This window comes from Phodopus roborovskii, unplaced genomic scaffold, assembly GCF_943737965.1.
Source record: "Phodopus roborovskii unplaced genomic scaffold, PHOROB, whole genome shotgun sequence".
Lineage (NCBI taxonomy): Eukaryota > Metazoa > Chordata > Mammalia > Rodentia > Cricetidae > Phodopus > Phodopus roborovskii.
The window spans coordinates 53797933-53818508 of NW_026126433.1; the positions used below are offsets into that span (position 1 = coordinate 53797933).

Here is a 20576-nt window from a genome sequence, read left to right on the forward strand (position 1 = left end):
AAGACCTCCAAGGAAAACCTGACCGGTTTCCAAGTGGCAATGCTAAGCAAGGCACATGCTTCATTTGCCATTGGGCTACAGGTTTGATTGTGTTGGTAAAATTTCCTAGACCCTTTGAAGAAAGTAGACCTCCTCCATCTGAGTTCTGCCTCACTCAGCTTCTTGGCATCAGTGTGTTTGCCCAGTGGACACCCTTGAGTTGATGAAGATGTAGCTGCAGTCAGGGTACCCTGTGGGATTTTATCTCCTGCTGATGATAACCACCCACTGGTATGTGATTGCCTTAGGCTGCTGTATCCTGGCTACAAAATAATGGGCTTAAACAATGTGACAAGTCAGAGTTGGCAGCCTCAGACTTACCAGATCTGTCTTGTTGACCCGGTGTCTGCAAGTGTGAAAACAGTGACTGTGCCTTTCCATTTGGCACTGAGGTAAGAGTTGCTTTGTGTCTGCAATGATTTCCCTGTGCACACTTTACATAATTATTTATCTTGGGTAGTTTGGTTTTTGTTTTATAGTTAGGGTTTTGTGGTCTGTTTTATCGTGAGATGATCCCTTTGAAGTTAAATAGGAAGCATATAAGCAAAAAAAAAAAAAAAAGGTTGGATTGCATTAGGATTAGCAAAAACACACATGCATATTGCATATTGTATAATAAGATGTATTTATTATTTTAGTGATAAGAAGAGTGAAAGAGCCAAGGACCTGCACTTGGTGAAGAAACTGGCAGCCCTGCTAAAGACAAAGTCTCCTGGGCTTGGTAGGTTCCTCTGATCAGAAAAGTAACGGTGTCACAGCATTATGAGTGCAGCCAAGTGCTCGACTGTCCTGAGCTGTCTAATCCTTTTCCAGGAGGAGATGAGGGACATGGCATCTTCTGTCAGTGCTCTAAGAGGATAGCGTGCATCTAGAGCAGTGGTTCTCAGCCTTCCTAGTGCTGCAGCCCTTTAATACAGCTCCTCATGCTGTGGTGACCCCAGGCATATGATTATTTTCATTATTACTTCATAACTGCAATTGCGATACTATTTTGAGTCATAATGTAAATATCTGATATACAGCTTCTGTGAAAAGGGTCATGACCCACAGGTTGAGAACCACTGATCCTAGGGTTAAGACTTCTCAGTAAAATGATAACTCGAGGGAACCTGTGCATCCTTTAGAGTGACAGAGAGTGCATTAGCTCATTTTCTTACTTAGAAACATTTTTCTTTAATAAACTGAAAATTCCAATCTGATTTTGTCATTATAGACTCATTTGAAAAGGAAATAAAGGAATTGATCATTGATATTAAGTACCCTGCAACCAAGAGACAAGTAAGTGTGTATAGTAAGTGAACTTTTCTGCTGAGAAACTGATATCACTTGATCCTGAGAACTCATTTCCATAACCCCATGTAGAAGTGTAGATGTCTCTCTTTAAAAAAAAAAAAACAAACAAAACAAATAAACTTAAGTAATATTACCATATATGTGATTGCATGTGCTTTATACACATGGAAACCCAATAACATAAATACTGGTATGCAACTACCACCTTAGGAAATAGAAGCTTACACAAACTATGAAGAGCTCAGCTGTCCCTCCTCAGTCCTGACCCATCTGCTGTCCCTGATGAACATTGTAGTTCTCTTTCTCAAACTTCATTTCTGTGCAGTTCCTCTGAAGCACCTTGATGTGTTTGTAGCTTTTTACAGTTGGAGACATGTTGTCTGTTGTGTTTTGTGACTTGTTTTTAGTGTGTTGCTGTGAGCAACACATGCTGAGTGGAGCTGCAGTTGCAACCTTCTAATGCGCGTGCTGCAGCTCACTCTCCTGCCGTTGAACCCTTTAGGTTGCTTCTAGCTTCTAAGTGAAACCACGATGCATGGTCTTCCCTGTGTGTGCTTCATGCTGCAAGTTTGTCTCGAGCTTACACCTGAGAGTGGGACTGTGCATTTCCGAGGCTCTGTTAGGAGATGACAGGTTGTCTCTTGTAAATGCACTTTTCCTGGTGAGTCCCATGCACCACAGCCGCCCCATTTTATAGTGTTGCCAGGCTCATTGTTGAAATTCAGATCAGTTTTAACTACTGACCTAGAGGGCTCAAGCCCATAAAACTTTCCCCCCACTTCTAAATGTCAGTCACAGTTGTTATACTTCTGACCTACTATGAATTACATATGACCTGTCCTTTGCTTTTGTTTGCTAAGGTGGCTCCCAGAACTCAGGGAAATTCTTGTATTCATATATTGAGACATATTATAAGGAATACTGATAACTAGCTGGGCACATCTGGCAGTGCTTGTGGAGAAGGGGCTGTGGCCTCCCTGTCTCCCCCCCCCCCCCAAGCCTCTTCATATTATAAAACCTTAGTGATTTGAAGTTCCAAAATCTCTATGCTTGCAAGAGTTTATGGAGCTTTTATTACTTTGGTGTGACTGAGTGTATTATTGACTATTATTGGTCAACTTACCTTTAAGTGCTTCTCCTCCCCAGAGGTTAGGAATGGGGCTAAAAATTTTAATCTCTCTAATCTCCTGGCTATTTGCTGTGGTATCTAGCTCTATCTTGAGATTGTGCCAGAGCCTACTTCACTGAAACAGGTGTTTGCGTTCTCTCCCATGGAGCTACAAAGGTGTTCAGGAGTTCTGTATCAGGAATCTGGGAGCAAATGCTAAATGTTACAGCAGAACTTTCTCCCAGCTTCTCTGTCTGTAGGGGCTTAGCACACCTGTGCCAGGAGCAGGGGCCAAGACCAGTCATTAGAACAGATCCTTCTAGCATCTGTTACTCAGGAAATTACTGTTAGAAATTAGAGGAGTTGTATGCCAGGGACCATGGACAAAGACCAGTGTGTATTATTATTTCACTACGTATGTGGGAGAAATTGGTAAGGAGTGATTTGTGTTGGAGTCATTAAAAAAATACTCTACTTTTTAAAGAGCAAGGAAGTCTCTGTTATTTTTCTCTAGTTTTCCATTCCACTGACTGCTAATTGGCTTTCATTTTCCTCAGGACAGATATCTCAATTCTTGAACATGATGTTGTGATACGGTATCAAGTAGAAAAAGACATAACCCAGGAGTTCTCTCTCTGATGCCATAATTTTCCTTCCCATCCATTCCAGAGCAGCAGGGCTGGGGTGATGACAGGGTGAAAACTGTCTTAGGAAGGATTCTCTTTCTCATCAAATCATATAAAAAAACATGGATTTTATCTAAAATTCTGGAAAACCCAAAATGTCTGTCGCCTTACAACACTAGAGGAGAGGCAGAGTTCAGTAAAGACTGTAGGAGACTGAATCCAGAGATGGGGAGACAATATGCTCACCCACCAGCCTGCATGTTGGCAGCATGGAAGAGGATTGCTTTTATTCTGAGTTCTGGTCTGTGTGGTCCCCTTCTTTTTATACTGTGGATAGTTGCCTTGTGATAGAATTAGTAGTTTTGTGAGTCACCTTCTATGCCCATTTTACCCCCTCAACCATAGAAGTCATCGTGTTTTGAGACTGGTATTTATCTTAAGTCTACTTTAATTAATTTTGGACAGGGTCTTACTATGTAGCTCTGACTTACGTAGAACTGTCAGATAGCGGCCTGCCTCTGCCTTCTGAGTGCTGGGAGTCCTATGCTTTACCACAGCCAGCTTAGGGTTAGGGTTTTTAAACTATGTGTCTCTTCAATTTAGTAAGCTAATATAAGAGGATAAATATGGACTCTTAACTGTTCCTGACTCATTGATGTCTTCCCTGGCTGCAACTCAGATATGATGAGGTATTTTAAAACCTGTGAATAAAGATGCTTAAACATCTGGATGGGTTGAGAGTGAGGAGAATAGAGTGGACACTGTTGAGCTAGCCATGTGCATATCCAGCAAGTGGTCATGAAGTCATCAGCTTTTATAACTAGCATGCCAGTAACCTCTGCTTCTCATTCATTCTTAGTAGAGGGCAATTCCAACTTTCTGTTGGGGAATAGCTATGCCTGCTCCATGTTGTGTGGCCATTCTGTGACCCAAAAAAAAATTTGCCCTCTAGTTATTTCATCTTCAGTCTAGACATAGGATTGGTTCCATACTGTTCTTGATGTCACTTGAATTCTCAGGTGTACGTATTGACTTTGGGAATTGCAAAGGTACAGTGAATAAAATGAAAGCAAATTTTTTGCTGTGTAATCACTAGATTTCTTCACTGCTTTTTCTAGGCTCTGGAAAGCATTTTAGCCAGTGAACGCTTATCATTTTCCTGTCTTAGAAATGTGACTCAGACTTTAATGGACACTTTGAAAAACCAAGGTAATAGATACTGTTACAGTTTCACTTCAGATTATGTATTTCTTTGTGGGATGTGTGATGCTGTTACATTTTAATGTAGACATGACTGACAGATGATAGATAGGTAGATAGGAAGATAGGCAGGTAGACATAAAATAGGGTACTTATTCCATACACTTAATTCTTGGGAGATTTTTAAAAGGTTTCCCATCTAACATTCACATTTGATTTTCATCTGAACTGTCTCAATATAGTAATTATTATTAGAAAGTTTTTTGTCTACATTTCACTACTGTAAGGAAATATGTCAGAAGAGAGCGATGAGAAACAGCCACAAAGAGGATGTCTGTGTTGTATCCCCTCCCTCCAAGGCTTAGGGAACATTTTGGAAAAGGAGACAGAAAGATTGTAAGAACCAAAGGTGGGTGGGTGGGTAAAGGGGGGACTGGAAGGTGGGTGAGTGGGTGGGTGGGTGGGATGGGAGCCTGGAGGAAAGTCTTCTGGATACTACAGAACCACTGCACTCATGAAGTCACAGCAGCTGTGGTTGCCTGTGCAAAACAAGTCAGCATCAAGCCAATACACGTCCCTGCATTGATGGCCATGGGGATCATAAGCCCACACCCCTACCTGAGGAGCTATTGACAGTTGATGACTTCTGGAGGTAGGAGAGTCAATTTTCATTAGGGGTGTTGGCTCTTATTAGGTCAAACACATGCCAGTGCACACATCCTTGAGTATATGGGAGGAAAATGAAGGCATACCATACTTAGAACGCCTCCATCTTTCAAAAGTGTTAGTAAAATATCAAAGAGTTTAATGTGAAGCTTCACAGATTCCATTCCAAGTGCCTCCTGTAGACTTTGTGACTGGCTGATTTGATGTGTGATATTTTATCTGCAGATTTTTCTTTTCTTTTTCTTTCTTTCTTTCTTTCTTTTTTTTTTTTTTTTTTCTTTCTTTTTTTTTTTTTTTCAAGACAGGGTTTCTTTGTGTAGCTTTGTAGACCAGGCTGGCCTCAAACTCACAGAGATCCACCTGCCTCTGCCTCCCAAGTGCTGGGACTAAAGGCGTGCACCACCACCCCTAGCTTTGTTACTTTGTCTTAAGTAAGAATTTTTAAAGTTTTCCTCATCTGCCTTTTTAGAGAATATATATTTGTTTTGCATTGGTGAGAAATATTTAAATTATTATACAGAAGTGTGCCTCAGTGTTAATCTTGAACCAAATAAACCTAATTATTGGAGGATATCAATGGAATCCTACTTTAGATCTTTTTGCCAAGCTGTTTTTAAGATGAATTCATCACAATCTATGATTTCTGGCCAAACGTCATTGTCTTTGGTCCTCTTGATAATAAGCAAAACCAGGCAGCCTGAAAGCTGCACATCTTCAGATGAACACAGTGAGCACATTGTGCTGGGACGAAGCAAAGATTTCCTTTTCCAGAAACTTTTTTTTAAATACAAGTACCACAGGCTGGGCACTGTGGTAGTGCACTTTAATCCCAGCACTTGGAGGCAGAGGCAGGCAGATCTCTGTGAGTTCGAGGCCAGCCTCATCAACAGAGAATTCTAGGACATCCAGGGCTATACAGAGACAACCTGCTTCAAAAAAACCACACACACATACACACACACAAGCACCACTCAAAACTCTGTTACTCTACTCTGTACCTCTTCTCCCCTTATTAGAAAATGTTATTTCACTTAAAAGTTAGACATTTTAGTGTAATGGAAAAATTATCTGTGCTCTCCAGTTCTGTGATAGGTTAAGCCTGTCAGTATTTAGCCCATTGAGGAGTTACATAAGAGTCTGCTAAATGTGTCTAATATGTCTCCCTCTGCCTTGTAGAGCTGGAGTCTGTCGATGAAGGACTGCTGCAGCTTTGTGCCAGTAAACTGAAGTTGCTAAATCTTTATGAATCTGTCTGTCAATTGAATTCTCTTGATTTTCACTCAGATACACCATTCTCCGATAATGTGAGTAACCACAAATATGAGTACTACACACCATCATCCCTTTGAGTATTTTTAATTCTTAAAATTCTTTGAGTAAACGGTAAAAAAAATTTAAGGGTTTGGGGTGGGTATAGACCTGCCATAACTTATGTAGTGGTCAGAGGACAACTGTCTGGAGTTACTCCTGTCCACCCACCACTCGTTCCAGAGACTGAACACAGACCATTAGGCTTATGTAGGAAGCACTTTCAGTCACTGAGCTTTCTTACTGCCCATGCTTTAAAGAAAATATAAAAAAGATTCTACCAAGATTGGTGGTGGGGGTCTCACACCTCTAATCCCAACACTTGGGAAGAGGCAGAAGTAGGTAGGTCTATGAGTTCTAGGCCAGTCTGGTCTACAGAGAGAGTTCTAAGACAGCCAGGGCTATACTGAGAAACCCTGTCTTGAAAAACCAGGAAGAAAAAAAAAAAAGATTCTGCCAAACAATCATTGCATTGTTAGTTCTGCATTGTTAGTAAATTAATGCCGCTTGCTCTTTTGTGAATTACACACTGAAACAAATTCTAAAATAATCTCTCTCACGTCAGAGTGTTAAAGATAACTGTACTAAGTGTTGTCTTACCCGTGTGTAACATCAAGCAGTGGCAACAGCACAGCCCCTTTCAGTCTTTAGTATAGTGCAGTCGCTGCTCTAAGAGGTGCATTCAGAGTTTCCCTGAGTGGAAATTTGAGAGATAGAACGTCTTTCTTCCTCTCAGATGACTGTTCCCTATTGGGCTTGCCCAGCCTGGAAGCCCCATGTCTTCTGTTTATCCAAGGCAGGTTTATTAAAATGATGTTAGTGATTTGTCAAGTCACCAATAATACAAGTCTGTCTTATTAAAAGTTATGGTTATATATACAAGTGTGTAAATAATTTTAAACTGAAAATCTTCTGGTCTTTGGGACTTTAGATTTTAACATTTTAGTGATACATTCATAGTGGTATTCTCTAATTACCATTAAACATTATATGAAACCAGTTCTTTAGGATCAGGCTATCTACTTCAGGAAGTGTAGACATCAGAAGAATTGTGTGTACAGTTCTTAGGTTCTTATCAAAAGCTGATGCTCTTGAATGTTCCTTGTGAAAATGAATAGCCAGGCACAGGGTTACTGTCCTAGAGCCTCAGCTACTTGGAAGGCATCAAAATTCAGAAATAAAGACGGCATAATTAAGCACCATCTCAAAAAGAAAACAGAGTTGAATGTGTCTGACCATGGTTTCTGTTGTGTAGCACTGAGCATAAGGCTTTCCTCGATATGACAGATTTAGGTAGTGTGTCTTCATATGTTCTGTGTGAAATGGTTTGAACGGCTGGCAGGCTCTAGTTGAGACTTGACATCTGTGTATCCCTGGTTGCAAAGAGAAGCTATGAGCAGATGCAATGTGTGTGGGTTGTGTTTGTAGTGTGCTATTCATGTTGCACAGAGATATGGAGCCACATGTAGTTTTCTTGGAAAGCAAACTCATATTTACATACTTTATGATTATTTCTATTATATAATACATTTTTATTAGGGTCCTAACTTGTAGAAGTATACATAGTACTCTAAAGAAACTTCCTAAAATGGCACTATTACTAGTATATAGTTTTTCAAAGTTAGTTTACTTACATAACATCATATTCATGAAATGGCATTAAAACTAACATTTGAACAGTACATTACCTCTGTCATATTTTACACTAATTTTTAAAGCCAGCATTGCTCAACAGCCTTGAATCTCAGCTCCAGTGAGGGGCTATTGTTTGTGGCAGTTCATAGACAATTCAAGGCCCACTCTTACTCTTGAAGGACTTGGCTGTGCTGCTAAGGCTGGACGATAAGGAACTCGCGAAGCTCTGGGCCTTATTAGAGAAGTACAAACAAGAAAACACCAAGACCACTGTCCGGTTTTCTGAGGATACAGATGGAGTGCTGCCTGTCAAGACCTTCCTCGAATATCTAGAGTATGAGAAGGATGTTCTCAGCATAAAGAAGATAAGTGAAGAGGAGTATGTGGCTCTAGGTAGGTAAAGCCCGGTCATATGCTCAGTACCCTCTCCCTCTTCCACAGATGTCTTGGTGCAAGTGTACAGCAACTCAGTGTTTGCTTTTGTTTGAAATTCAATGACCAAAGAACTCATTGTTCATATTTTTTTAGTCAGTGATGTATTCTTGGTGTCCACACAATCATGTCACACATTTTAATTATATTAATAAGCTTTCTACTAAGGAAGTGTTGTGTGGGGCTGAGGAGATGGCTCATTCAGTAAAGCTATTGCAGTGCAAACATAGGGACCAGAGATTGAAATCATAGCACCTATATAAAAAGCTAGACATCGTGGCATGTGCCTATAATCCTAGCACTGCAGAGACATTGATAAGAGAACCCCTGTGACTCTCTGGTCACCTAGTCTTGCCTAGCTGATGAACTCCAGGTATAGTGAGGATCTATTTTAAGAAGTTAGGGAACATTCTAGGAAGACCTCCAGCATTGACCTCTGACCTCCATCCATGCACATACATATACAATATACACACAAGAGACAGTTTCAAGGCATAATGATTTACTGTCTGTTCTCCTAAATCAAATTCAGACATTAAGTTCTCTTTTGGGTGTGGAGAACTTTAATCCCAGCACTCAGGAGGCAGAGGCATAATATAGATTTCTGTGAATTTGAGGCCCACCTGGTCCAGGGCAACCAGGACTATGTAGAGAGAACCCCTTTCAAACAAAACAGAACTACAACAAAATATTATTTTCTTTCATGCTATCCTGCTCCTCTCAGATTCAAGTTTACAGTTAAATAAGATTGTTAATCTGAACATTCATCATCAGTAACATGTTTGTTTGTTTGTTTGTTTGTTTGTTTTGCTAGGCAGTTTCTTTTTTTGGAAGTGTTTGCATGGAGAAAGCTCCACTGAGGATATGTGTCACACTCTGGAGTCTGCGGGACTTAGCCCTCAGCAATTACTGGTAAGGTTTTGTTACTGAATCCTTTGCAAAGGTTACATACAAGTGTTAAGTTTCAAATCATTATCTTTAGCATATTAAGAACATATATTAAAAACCTGAAATGATCAAAGAAAATTGTAATTATATTAAGATTGTGGGGTTTTTTTGTTGTTGTTGTTGTTTGATTTGTTTTGTTTTTTGAGACAGGGTTTCTCCGTATTGCTTTGGAGCCTGTCCTGGAACTAGCTCTATAGACCAAGCTGACCTCAAACTCACAGAGATCTGCCTGCCTCTGCCTCTGCCTCTGCTTCTCAAGTGCTGGGACTAAAGGAATGAACCACCGATGCCTGGCAAGATTATGTTATTTTATCTTATAAATTTTTGGCCTTAATAAATATAGAATCTAACAGGTGATGAACACATGTAAAGTAGCTTTTGATCATTGGTTGTTACATTAGAATGAGAGAAATCTTAAAGAACAACTTCTCTAAAATGTATGTAAAACATTTTCAAGCTTCAAATATTCCAGGATAGAATCTTTACACACATGTGAAAAAGAAGAATCAACCAATGAGAAAACTGACATACAAAGAGCAAGAAAGTCACCTGTACTCCTCAGCTCTCCATCCTTACTACATGCACACAGACACACAGCACCCATCTCAGGTTCAGGCCAGCACTTGGACATCCTACCCCTGTGAGCTTACTGACTATGCTCCTATGTACTTTTAGTGTACAGGGAGAAGTCCTTTAAAGGTGGATTCTTGATTCTTTCTACTAGTCTGTGAAAGTGTGTACCTCAGGAGGTAAGACAGTTAAAATTACACATGAATATCAGTAAGCAAATGTTTTAGTAAGTTAAGTATTATTAATCAAACGTTGCAACTTCCCCCGCCCCCAGCCATTGAGAAACACATTGTAACTTTCCCTTAGGGAAAATATACAAAGTGGGGAAAGGCCAATTTTAAGAAGATACAAACTGGAGTTTCTGTGTAACCTTTGTGAAATAGCACAATGAACAGATGTCTTGTTGTGATACTTTGTTGTCTTACTTGTAGTGATGACTGATCAGAACTATTCATGCATAAAAACTGCATAATAAGGCTATATCCTCCCCATCAAGGCAGAAGCAGACAGATCTCTGAGTTCAAGGCCAGCTTGGTCTGCATAGTGAGTTCCAGGTCACCCATGTCTCACCAAGTGAGACCTCTCAAAATTAATTTCTAAAATCGCATATGCAGCCAGGTAATGGTGGTGTATGCCTTTAATTCCAGCCTTTGACAGGCAGAGATAGGTGAATATCTGAGTTCAAGTCCAGCTTGGTCTAGAGAGCAAGTGGCAGGACAGCTAGGACTACACTGTCTATCTCAAAAACAAAAGAAAATAGGGCATAATTGCATATACGCAGACACACACACAAATAAGTGCATTGTAAGTCATGAACATTGAGCAGGTTTTACCAGTGTTAGTTTCTTGGTTTTGATCTTGGGTAAGATACTAACATTAAAGGACATGGTGGAAGGGTTTCTGAGACTTCACTGTGCCTGCGTATCTGCTTTCCTTCCCTTTTTCACACATATGATGTCTGTTCCTGTGTGTGTGTGCACCCATGTGTACACACACACACACACACACACACACAAGTCAGTGGAGCGCCAAAACTGATGTCATGTCTTCCTCAATGGCGCTTCACTCTATTTATTAACACCATCAAATCTGTAGTGCTTTCCAAATGAAAATCTGTGAAGGGGATTTAGATGGAGTTGTTGGAATGAAGGTTTCTTAGTTTACGTTGTGTGTTGCATAACAACAAAATTATTTTGTCTGCATTTCCATTTTAATATATGTAACACCCTTATTAGAATGATATTCATGGGAGTTCATGCTTGTAATCTTAGCAGCTCAGGAAGCTGAGGCAAGAGGCCCATGAATTTGAGACCAGCCTGGACTATACAGTGAGGCATTGTCTCATGACAAAACATAAGAAGAGGAGTTTGAGGTGGAGAGGATGAGTCAGGGCAGGGGAATAAAGGAGGGAAAGAAAAATAATTTAGAAAGCCTCCCAGCTAGGTGTGAAAGCATAGCTATACTGTAATAGTAATACCATCTTCTCAGGTGGAGGAGATAGGACCACAAATTTAAGGCCTGCCTGGGCTGTGGATATTCAAGCCAGTCTGCTTAACTCAATAAGGCCCTGTCCCAAATTTTAAAAAGCGAACAGGCTAGGGACCCAACTCAATGTTGGAGTAAATGCCTGGCATGTGAAAATGCCCTGGGTTCAGTCATCTCCGGTACTGTAGGAGGAAGAGGGGAGAGGCTTTCTAGATGTATTTATGTTTCCAGGCACTTAATTAATTTAGTTACTGTATTGCTCTGTTAGCATATTCATGTTTTCACCAGTTAACGGCTTTATCAAGTTCTGGTTGTATTCAGGAAAGACTAGAAAATGCAGCTCAGGTGAAAGAGTAAGCAGTGGAGCCTCGTATAGAAAGGCAAGGCTAACAGAGTGTCCTCACAGTTTGTCTGCATCCTCTCAGTGCAGGAGTGAAGCGTTAAGGGTGTTGATATAAAAGGAGATGTTCCCAAAGGGTGAACTCTTTAGCATGGGAACCGTGGGGTTTTCTGCTTCATTTTTCGTTACAGATTTCTGCAAGTCTTAGGTATTGGCTAATAGAACTAAAGAGTTCACTAAATGTTATTGTCTGTGCTGTTCCTAATTAGTTACTCTGTCATTATTTCATGACTGACTCTATATGTGGCCTATTTATATGAACAGGATACTTCATATGTAAGGGTTCATGCTATCATGTTCAGATCATGCATGGTGCATTCCTTTGCTGTGCTGGCTCAGAACACTGTCTTCCTTTGTGTTCACATGGTGGTTGCTTTTCTACTATAGTGTTAGAATGCGTTCCTATGTGAGAATTTGTCTCCGTATTTACCTTCATTGTCCTTGAAGTTTAAAGTATCTTTCTGTTATGAGTGTATCTAAAATTATGTTGTTGTGTTCTGATGGGAACTCATCTGCATTCTGTACTAATCTACTTTTGAATAAAAGCTTAGCTCTTGGGGATTTTATGTTTATTTTCAGAAAGGGAAAATCCACTTTAGAGTGTGAACAAAGGTGCTGGGATAGCAAGCTCCAAGGAACCATCATGCACCACTGGCAAAATGCTGTTTGAGGTGGATCCAGGCTCAGGTGCTGTTGGTTCTCACCACCTTGACGTGTTTGGTAGTCTTGCACCTCCAGCTCTGTGGCTAACAGTTGGTAGTCCTGTAACAATAGCTGATTAGTTGTTTGATCAGACATTTTTGAATGTCTGGTCCAAGGATACTGAGGCTCAAGTTTGATTTAAAAGGAGTGGTGAGTGGGTCTCCCAAAGACATCCCAATGGGAGCAAGGAGGTGTATGACACAGTTCCCAAGGATGAAGCAGATGAAGATTGAGTGGGCACAATGAGTAAGGCCTGAATAGGCTGTATCCCAGGGATCCATGGAGGGTCAGACTGAGTGGTTCAGTATGTCATCATGCAAGAACAGGGGCCAAGGGCTCTGAGCCCGAGAGAGACATAGTCTGGTAACCAAGACTCTGAGAAAAGCCAGGAGGGAAAAAAGACTGTGCTCAAGAAAGGAACCCTCACATCCAGGAGAATGGCCAGAAGTGGATAACCCCACCAAAGACCCAGTTGTGTGTACTTAATAGAAGGCAAAGCCATCAGTGAAGGAGAAGGCAGATTTGTTGTAGGTGGAAGAGAGTGAGTGGATCAGAAAGCAGTATCTGAGGGATATTTGGGCCAGATCTGACTGGAAAGGTGGATGCGTTTAGAAGCCTAATGTTGAGCACTGAGTGCAAAAGTTGTTGGTATGGACAGTGCCAAATTCCCATGAGTGAGGCAGGTGAGTGAGACCCAAGGGTCTGTAATTCCTGAGTCCTAGGAATTCAGAGAGGGTTTCGAAGGCGCAGGGGCCGAGGGCTCCCAGCCCGAGAGAACTATGGTCGCCTGGTACCAGGATTGATGAAGCCAAAAGGGGAGAAACCACACTTGAGAGATGAGTCCTCACCTGGTAGGAAATGGACACAGGTAGAGAAGAGGGGATTCACCAATCCTGCAGACAGACACTGGCTCCTCCCCCATCCCTCTCCGTTTGTCTCCCTCCCCCTCCCTCCCTCCTCTTCTCTCCCTCCCTCTTTCCCTCTCTCTCCTTTCCTCCCTCCTCTCTTCCCTCCTTTCCTCCCTCCTCTCTTCCCTCCTTTCCTCCCTCCATCTCCCTTCAGAACCTGCAGCTAGCACTTTACTCTTCAGGTCAATGTCACAGTGGTAGTCTTCCTGGCAGTGTCTCCTTAGATAGTGGCTTAGATAGGAAGACAGTGTGTAACCTAAGAGGAGGTAGAAGGGGTGGGAGTCAGGTACTCAGCAGATGTTGAGAGTCTCTTAGGTAGACAGTACACTTCAGTCTGATCCCCACATTATATGATAGAGCAAGCACCCGGCTAGATAACTGCATCATCATGTACACCTTCACACTGTAGGAAACTGTGAGATCTCCCCTTTGTTAAATATTATTTAGGCTGAAAAAATATTTTAATTTTATTTTAGTCTCTGCTCCTAAGTGTTTGGCTTTCGAAGGAAAAAGATATTTTGGACAAACCACAGTCTGTCTGCTGTCTTCACACCATGCTGTCCCTGTTGAGCAAGATGAAAGGTAGGAGGTGGTACATCTTGTGGGCCAGTGTTCCCAGGGTTTCCACTTCAGTGCTCTGAAATAACACATAGTATTTGAAATACCACATAAAGACGGGGAATTTCTTTCAACAAAAGACTACTGTGTAGATAACGTTTGGTGGGCCATAAAGCTAGGAGTATCCTTTGTACACAAGCCCTGGTTTGTGTCCTTGGCTTGGTGACCATGTTGCTGTAGAAGTCTTCACGCACTGGTAGAACGCTTGCTGTGTATTTGTGATGTGCTTTCATATAGGACAGTGAAATCCCGCCCTCAGAAGATGTGATGTCATGGAAAATGGTCTTTGGTGGAAATAATATTTTGCCTGTTGTGGTGGAAGTGTCTCAGTGTTTAAGAACACTCATTGCTCTTCTAAAGGAGCCAGGTTCCATTCCCAGCACCCAGACATTGGCTCACAATCTGTAATTCCAGTTCCAGGGGATCCATTGTCCTCTTGTGGTCTCTGTGGCACCAGATACACATGTGGTACCCAAACATGTATGCAAGTGAAAAACCCATACATATAAAGTAAATAATAAAAAATTTCTAAAAGTATCTATCTCCCCCATATTCTTTTTTATTAATGATGAAAGTATTTCAGATACTCAGAAAGTAGTTCAGATAAGCACCACCTGGCAGTGGTGGCACACGCCTTTAATCCCAGAACTCAGGAAGCAGAGGCAGGCACATCTCTGAATTCAAGTCCAGCCTCGTCTACAGAGTAAGTTCCAGGACAGCCAGAGCTGTTACATAGAGAAACCCCATCCTAAAACAATGACAACAACCCCTTCCTTAAAAAAACAAAAAACAAAAACAAAAAAACAAGAGTTTGGTATTGATTCAAGAAGCAGCATGACTAACAATATAAAGAAATGGAAGATAAATGTTCTGAGTAAAATCAATTGCAATGTCTTAGGGTTTTTATTGCTGTGATAAAGACCATGACCAAAAGCAACTCAAGAAAGAAAGGGTTTGTTTCTTCTTCTATTTCCAGGTAATGGTCAGTGAACATAATTCCTGGAGGCAGGAACTGAACAGAGACTGGAGGAGTGTGGCTTACCAGCTTACTCTCTGTGCCCTGCATGCTTTATACACCCAGGACCTCCTACCTTGGGCTGACACCGCCCACAGTGTGCTCATCAACCACCAATCAAGAAAATGCTGCACAGGCTTGCCTACGGGCTTAGCTTATGGAGGCATTTTCTCACTTGAGAAAATTCTCTCAGATGATTTTAGCTTGTGTCAAGTTGTTAAAAACCTAGCTGGCACACGATATTAATGTTGTACCACATTTAGGAATCTGCAGGTACCTCTTTGAGGGCTTTAGTTTAAATGTAAAGGATGAGACCCATGTACTACACACCCAAATGGACAGATGGCTTTTGTTCTTGTCTCTGCAGTGGCCATTGATGACACTTGGGATTCTCAGTCTGTGTCCCCATGGTGGCAGCAGATGCGCATGGCCTGCATTCAGTCGGAGAACAATGGAGCTGCCCTGCTGTCTGCACACGTCGGGCACTCTGTTGCTGCACAGATGTCCAACAGTGCTACAGATAAGAAAGTAAGTGGGCGGCTGTGCAGCTGCACTCTGGGCCAGTCTTGTTGCCTGATGGGTGATTTCCATCCTTGGCCTGATAGCTTGCAATGCCCTGGGCATCTAGAATGTGGGATGTGTGAGAAACTTGAAGTAGCTGGTAATGGATGGTGATGCTCTCCTCACTCACTGAGGAGTCAGGGCCACACACTGGACCACTGCTTCTCCGGTTTATTCGGGTTCTGCGGTCCCATGACTGTTTCCATCCTCTTACACACCCAGCACTGAGTCAGACGGACCAGCACTTGACCAAACATTTGCAGTGTGGGTTTCCCCTCTTCTCCTGAGGGTTCATTCACATTAAGAAGAAAAGATTTGCTTCCCTTACATTGCATGGTAGGTCAAGCGATTTTTCCTAGTGGAATGTTAGATTAACACCTGAGTGGTTTACTATCAACCCTGGAAGTTATGGGCTAAATGTAACTTTAGCAGATGGAGGTGTTTATGGTGATAGAGATGGCTGGTACATTCTGTTAGTGTCCGAAGCAAAGCAGCCATTGCTGAAGGCCAGAAGACCCTTTAAGATCCACGCTGGCTGAGCCTGACTTACCACCACAGGACCTCTTCTACATGTCCTGAGTTTCCAGTCTCATTAGATCACACCTCTGTTGCTTTCATTATGTTAATGTTACTCAAAGTCTTCGACAGATGACTGGGAGTATGGCTCTGTGTTACTTTCCCAGCACATGTAAGGTCATAAGTTCCATCCCCAGCACAGGGAAAACAAGTAGATTGCCCAGAGTATAAGCTGGAAATGTTCTTAGTTTTCCCAGACGGTTTTGGGTGCTGATCCAGAAGCCCTCACAGACTCCTGGGAAGCCCTTTCTCTTGACACTGAGTACTGGAAGCTCCTGCTGAAACAGCTGGAGGACTGCCTCACACTGCAGACCCTGCTTCACAGCAAGGCCAGTCCTTCAACCGCCAAGGTGTCCTCTCTACAGACAGAGCCACTTCCAAGGCTTTCTGTTAAAAAACTGCTAGAAGGAGGAAAAGGTGAGACACGGAGCATATGTGAGTGTGTACAGATGTTCACATGGAGCACATATGAGTGTGTACAGATGTCCACACGGAGCACAACATGTGAGTGTGTGCAGATGTTCATACAGAGCACATGTGAGTGTGTGTAGATGTCCACCAACATCATTTTGAGTATGTGTTTACTCGTTTCTTCAGACAAGATATGACAGTGTAGCCCAGGCTTGCTTTGAATTCACAGTGCTCCTTCCTTAGCCAAGTGCTGTGAATATAGGAATGGGTGTCTTTTAATTAATTTTATACTAGGTTTTCATGAAATGAAATGTCTATGAGACTGCCATCCTGGATCCAAGTCTATCCTTCTCCCTGGTCCCATCTCACCCACTCACAAACACTTGCTCATGTTCAAAAGTCCATCCAAGTATCCCTCCAGGAGACCATCTTTCTCTTTCCCCCTTGATCTCCTTAGAGCTAATAACATCAACCCGTTGCTAAATTTTGCTTACGTACATGCTTTATGTTTCATTGCCAAATAGTAGTCATACTTATTTATGAGATATAGTGTGACATCTTAATACGTTTATGCATCATTAGCTCAGATCCATTATGTAGCTATTTATCATTGTTTTGTGTCAGGAGCACTCAAAGTCCTCTCTGATATCTTTTTTGAATATTCATTTAGTTTTCACCTTCAGAGTCCTTGCTGTTCTGTAGACCAGTAGTACTCACCCTGTCCAGATGCACCCTAGTACCCACTAGTATCTTCTCTCCATCCCAGGTAGCACTGTTTTGCTTGCCCTCCCAAGTTGAATGATGGGTATTAACACTGCTGTAAATCTCATGACTTTTTTACATCACCTTCACTCAAGATTCAGAAGTGAATGTGGTGTGTTTATCTGTTCCTGAGGGAATATCTGGCATACTCTGTATTTACCTCCATTTAGTACATGCTACTCACATTTTTACCAAATTTCATTTCTTTTCTTGTCTCCAACCTGTAGGTGGTGTTGCAGACAGTGTAGCCAAGTGGATATTTAAACAAGACCTCAACCCTGAATTGTTGAAATATGCCAACCAAGAAAAAAATGCAGAAAACCCAGATGAGCCCAAAGAAGGTATTGCCCGAAGTTTCCTTGAGGTGCCAGAGGTGCAGATAGACCTAGGAGCCATACCAGGTGACACCTAAATAATGAGCATTATGACCCTGGGTGGAGTGACTTAGCCTCATTACCGTTGCTGAAAGGGTGCTGCTGCCCGCTGTGTTTTTCAGACTTGCTGCGTTTAGCCTATGAACAGTTCCCTTGTAGCCTTGAGCTTGACGTGCTACATGCACACTGCTGCTGGGAGTATGTTGTCCAGTGGAATAAAGACCCAGAGGTACGTCCATCTCTGTCTGCTGATTATGCCTGCACACACTTAACCCCGGCCAGGCTTGTCCTGGAGCTCACTACTGTGCCCATACCAGTAACTGCTAAATGCTTTTCACACATTGCCTCGTATGTGTGGCAGTACTGGGTATTGAACCTACAACTTCATGTTTTCTAGGCAAGCACTCCAACATTGAACTATATCTTCAGCCCTTTTAAACTTATTTCCTGGATACAGGGTCTTGTAAAGTTGCCCTTACTGGGCTTGGACTTGTGGCTTTCCTGAGTAGTAGGCAGTGTGAACCGCAGTGGCCGGCTGTGTTCTCAAGTATCACTTTTTTAGACCTCAGTTGGTAATTTATTCAGATTTTAGGAGTTGGATCCTTATTGCAGTTCTAGCATTTCTTTTTTCATTGACTAGAAACGTGTTCAAGTTGAGACTGACCGTAATTAGTACTCTGCTGTGCGGACTTGGGGGAAGGTGATAGAAGAACAGGATTCCTGTCCTGGCACCAAGTGTTTGGTTAAGTTTTAGCAAAGACAAGTCTATTATTTAAATCACTTAATATGTAACATCGTTACATACTAAAGAGCCTTTACTAGTGGGGAGGAAGGGTTCTTGTTATATAAGTGTGAGTTAATTCACCTTTGAAATTTTTATGCAAGAATGCAGCCTAAGATAAGGACCCCAAAGAAAGAATACTTACAAGGGAGGCTTGAGTGAAGAAGGTGGCAAAGGAAATAGCTACGAGATGCTTTCATATCTTGTTTCATTGATGCCTTCCTTTAATGGGTGGAATGATGGGATAATAGATTTGGTGGTCAGTCATAGGATTTGGTGGTCAGTCAATAGGTCGGCCATTCAGTTGGAATCTAACACCAAGCTTGGGGCCATTCCCTAGGATACTTCCAAACCAAAGTGTCCACAGAAAGATTGTGAACCTAAAAGTGTGGGAAATGAGGCCTTATCAGAACATTGAGAGGCCAGCAAGGCCAACCTTGAGCAAGATTTGGCCATGTACATAGTAGGGCTGTTTCTGGAGTATTGTTTTTTTTTTTTTTTTTTTTTTTAAGATTTATTTATTGTGTTTACAATGCTCTGCTTACATGTCTGCTTCAACACCAGAAGAGGGCACCAGACCCAATTACAGATGGCTGTGAGCCACCATGTGGTTGCTGGGAATTGAACTCAGGACCTTTGGAAGAGTAACCAGTGCTCTTAACCTCTGAGCCATCTCTCCAGCCCTGGAGTATTGTTCTTATCCAAATATAAGAAGAGTAGTAAACAGACACACTAGAGGTGTCAGACAGTAGACTGCCATTGGGACCTGTACTTTGACAAATACTGTTAGGTTGGTGCCATTTCACACAGAAATGCACAAGGAAATAAAAACTACACTTGTTACACTTCACTAAGGACCAGGGCAAAGCACACATCTTCAAGTCCGGAGCGGACTGGTGACAGCACAGTCCTGTGTTAAAAGAAAGAGGGAGGAAACAGTATGGCATTTGGTTCTGGCTCATACCGTGGGCTTGATGGTAGGTACCCTGTTGCCGTTCCTTCCATCTGGTTCTAGTTACAGCACATGGCTGGCATGACCTTGGGAAAAATCCCTGAGCCCATTGTCTCAATTTCTTCCTAGACAAGAATATTCTACAGTAGTAGTCATCTTGGAGGAGTAGAGAAAGGGGCATGTGTAGCACCCAGTGTTCCCATTAGTGTAATCGTTGGCCTCTATTAGGACGATTTGAATAATGGCTGTCCTTCTTGTTTGTATGGTTTTCTTGTTAACTATTCATCTACTTAACACATAACACCCCATCCCAACTCACTACACACACATCTACCTTAAATTTTAAATTGAATTATCTTTGGAGTATTCCAAGTATCAACCTGTTCAGAAGATTTTAGCGCACCTCTGATGATTTTGTGAGTGTTACATGCTATTATGTGAATCTTGAGTGTGTCACCCTTTGTGATTACAGATAGCTCTAAGCCTTCTTCTGAAGCCTCCTGTTCCCTGGCTCTGATTCTCTTCTCCGTACCATTGCCTTCTGATACTCTCTGACATGCTCACTTCCATACTTAACCATCTAGCTCCCTCACTGGGCTCTACCCTCAGGGACGACAAAGAGCTGGGCCCATTCCGTTCAGTGTGGTATTCCTGGGGGAAATTTGTTGCATAATGATTGTTTGCAAAAGGAAACTAAATTCACGCCTGTGGAACTCTAGTATTGCCTGTAGAGAATGATTGTATGGCATATAGACCACAGAGAGCTTGATTCTCCCTGTCAGCATTATCTGGGTAGGGTGTATCTAGAAATTAGTCATTAATTAATGAGATGATTGAAGTTATCTTATCAAGAGTTATTTCTTATCTAATTCACAGAGTTTCTTTGGTTTTTCTTTCCCCCCATCCAACTCCCCCCTTCTTGTTTGTTTGTTTGTTTGTTTGTTTGAATCAGGGTTTAGCCATATAGCTTAGCCTGAAATTCCCTCTGTAGTCCTTGTGGTCTGAAATTCATGATCCCTCTGTTTCTATCAATTTCTTTTTGTTTGCTTGCTTGTTTGTTTTTGAGACAGCTCTAACTGTCCTGGAACTCACTCTGTCGACCAGGCTGGCTTTAAACTCACAGAGATCTGCCTGTCTCTGCCTCCTGAGTGCTGGGAATCAAAGGTGTGCACCAGCACACCAGCAGCTTGCTTAGGTGGCCATAGT

At 41.9% G+C, this 20576-nt stretch overlaps 1 protein-coding gene across 3 annotated transcripts in view; it reads left to right on the forward strand.

The window, feature by feature from the left end:
- Rab3gap2 (RAB3 GTPase activating non-catalytic protein subunit 2) overlaps positions 1-20576 on the forward strand; it is an 81690-nt gene that overhangs the window by 48284 nt on the left and 12830 nt on the right. For 2 of the 3 annotated variants that reach the window (XM_051186510.1, XM_051186512.1), the window contains 12 exons: positions 288-431; positions 678-760; positions 1253-1317; positions 4185-4275; positions 6109-6236; positions 8055-8268; positions 9122-9219; positions 13797-13902; positions 15321-15481; positions 16279-16507; positions 17491-17664; positions 17760-17866. In XM_051186510.1, the coding sequence (XP_051042467.1) occupies positions 288-431; positions 678-760; positions 1253-1317; positions 4185-4275; positions 6109-6236; positions 8055-8268; positions 9122-9219; positions 13797-13902; positions 15321-15481; positions 16279-16507; positions 17491-17664; positions 17760-17866 (1600 nt within the window). The remainder of the gene's footprint in view (positions 1-287; positions 432-677; positions 761-1252; positions 1318-4184; positions 4276-6108; positions 6237-8054; positions 8269-9121; positions 9220-13796; positions 13903-15320; positions 15482-16278; positions 16508-17490; positions 17665-17759; positions 17867-20576) is intronic. The other variant, XM_051186511.1, reaches the window with a different exon arrangement.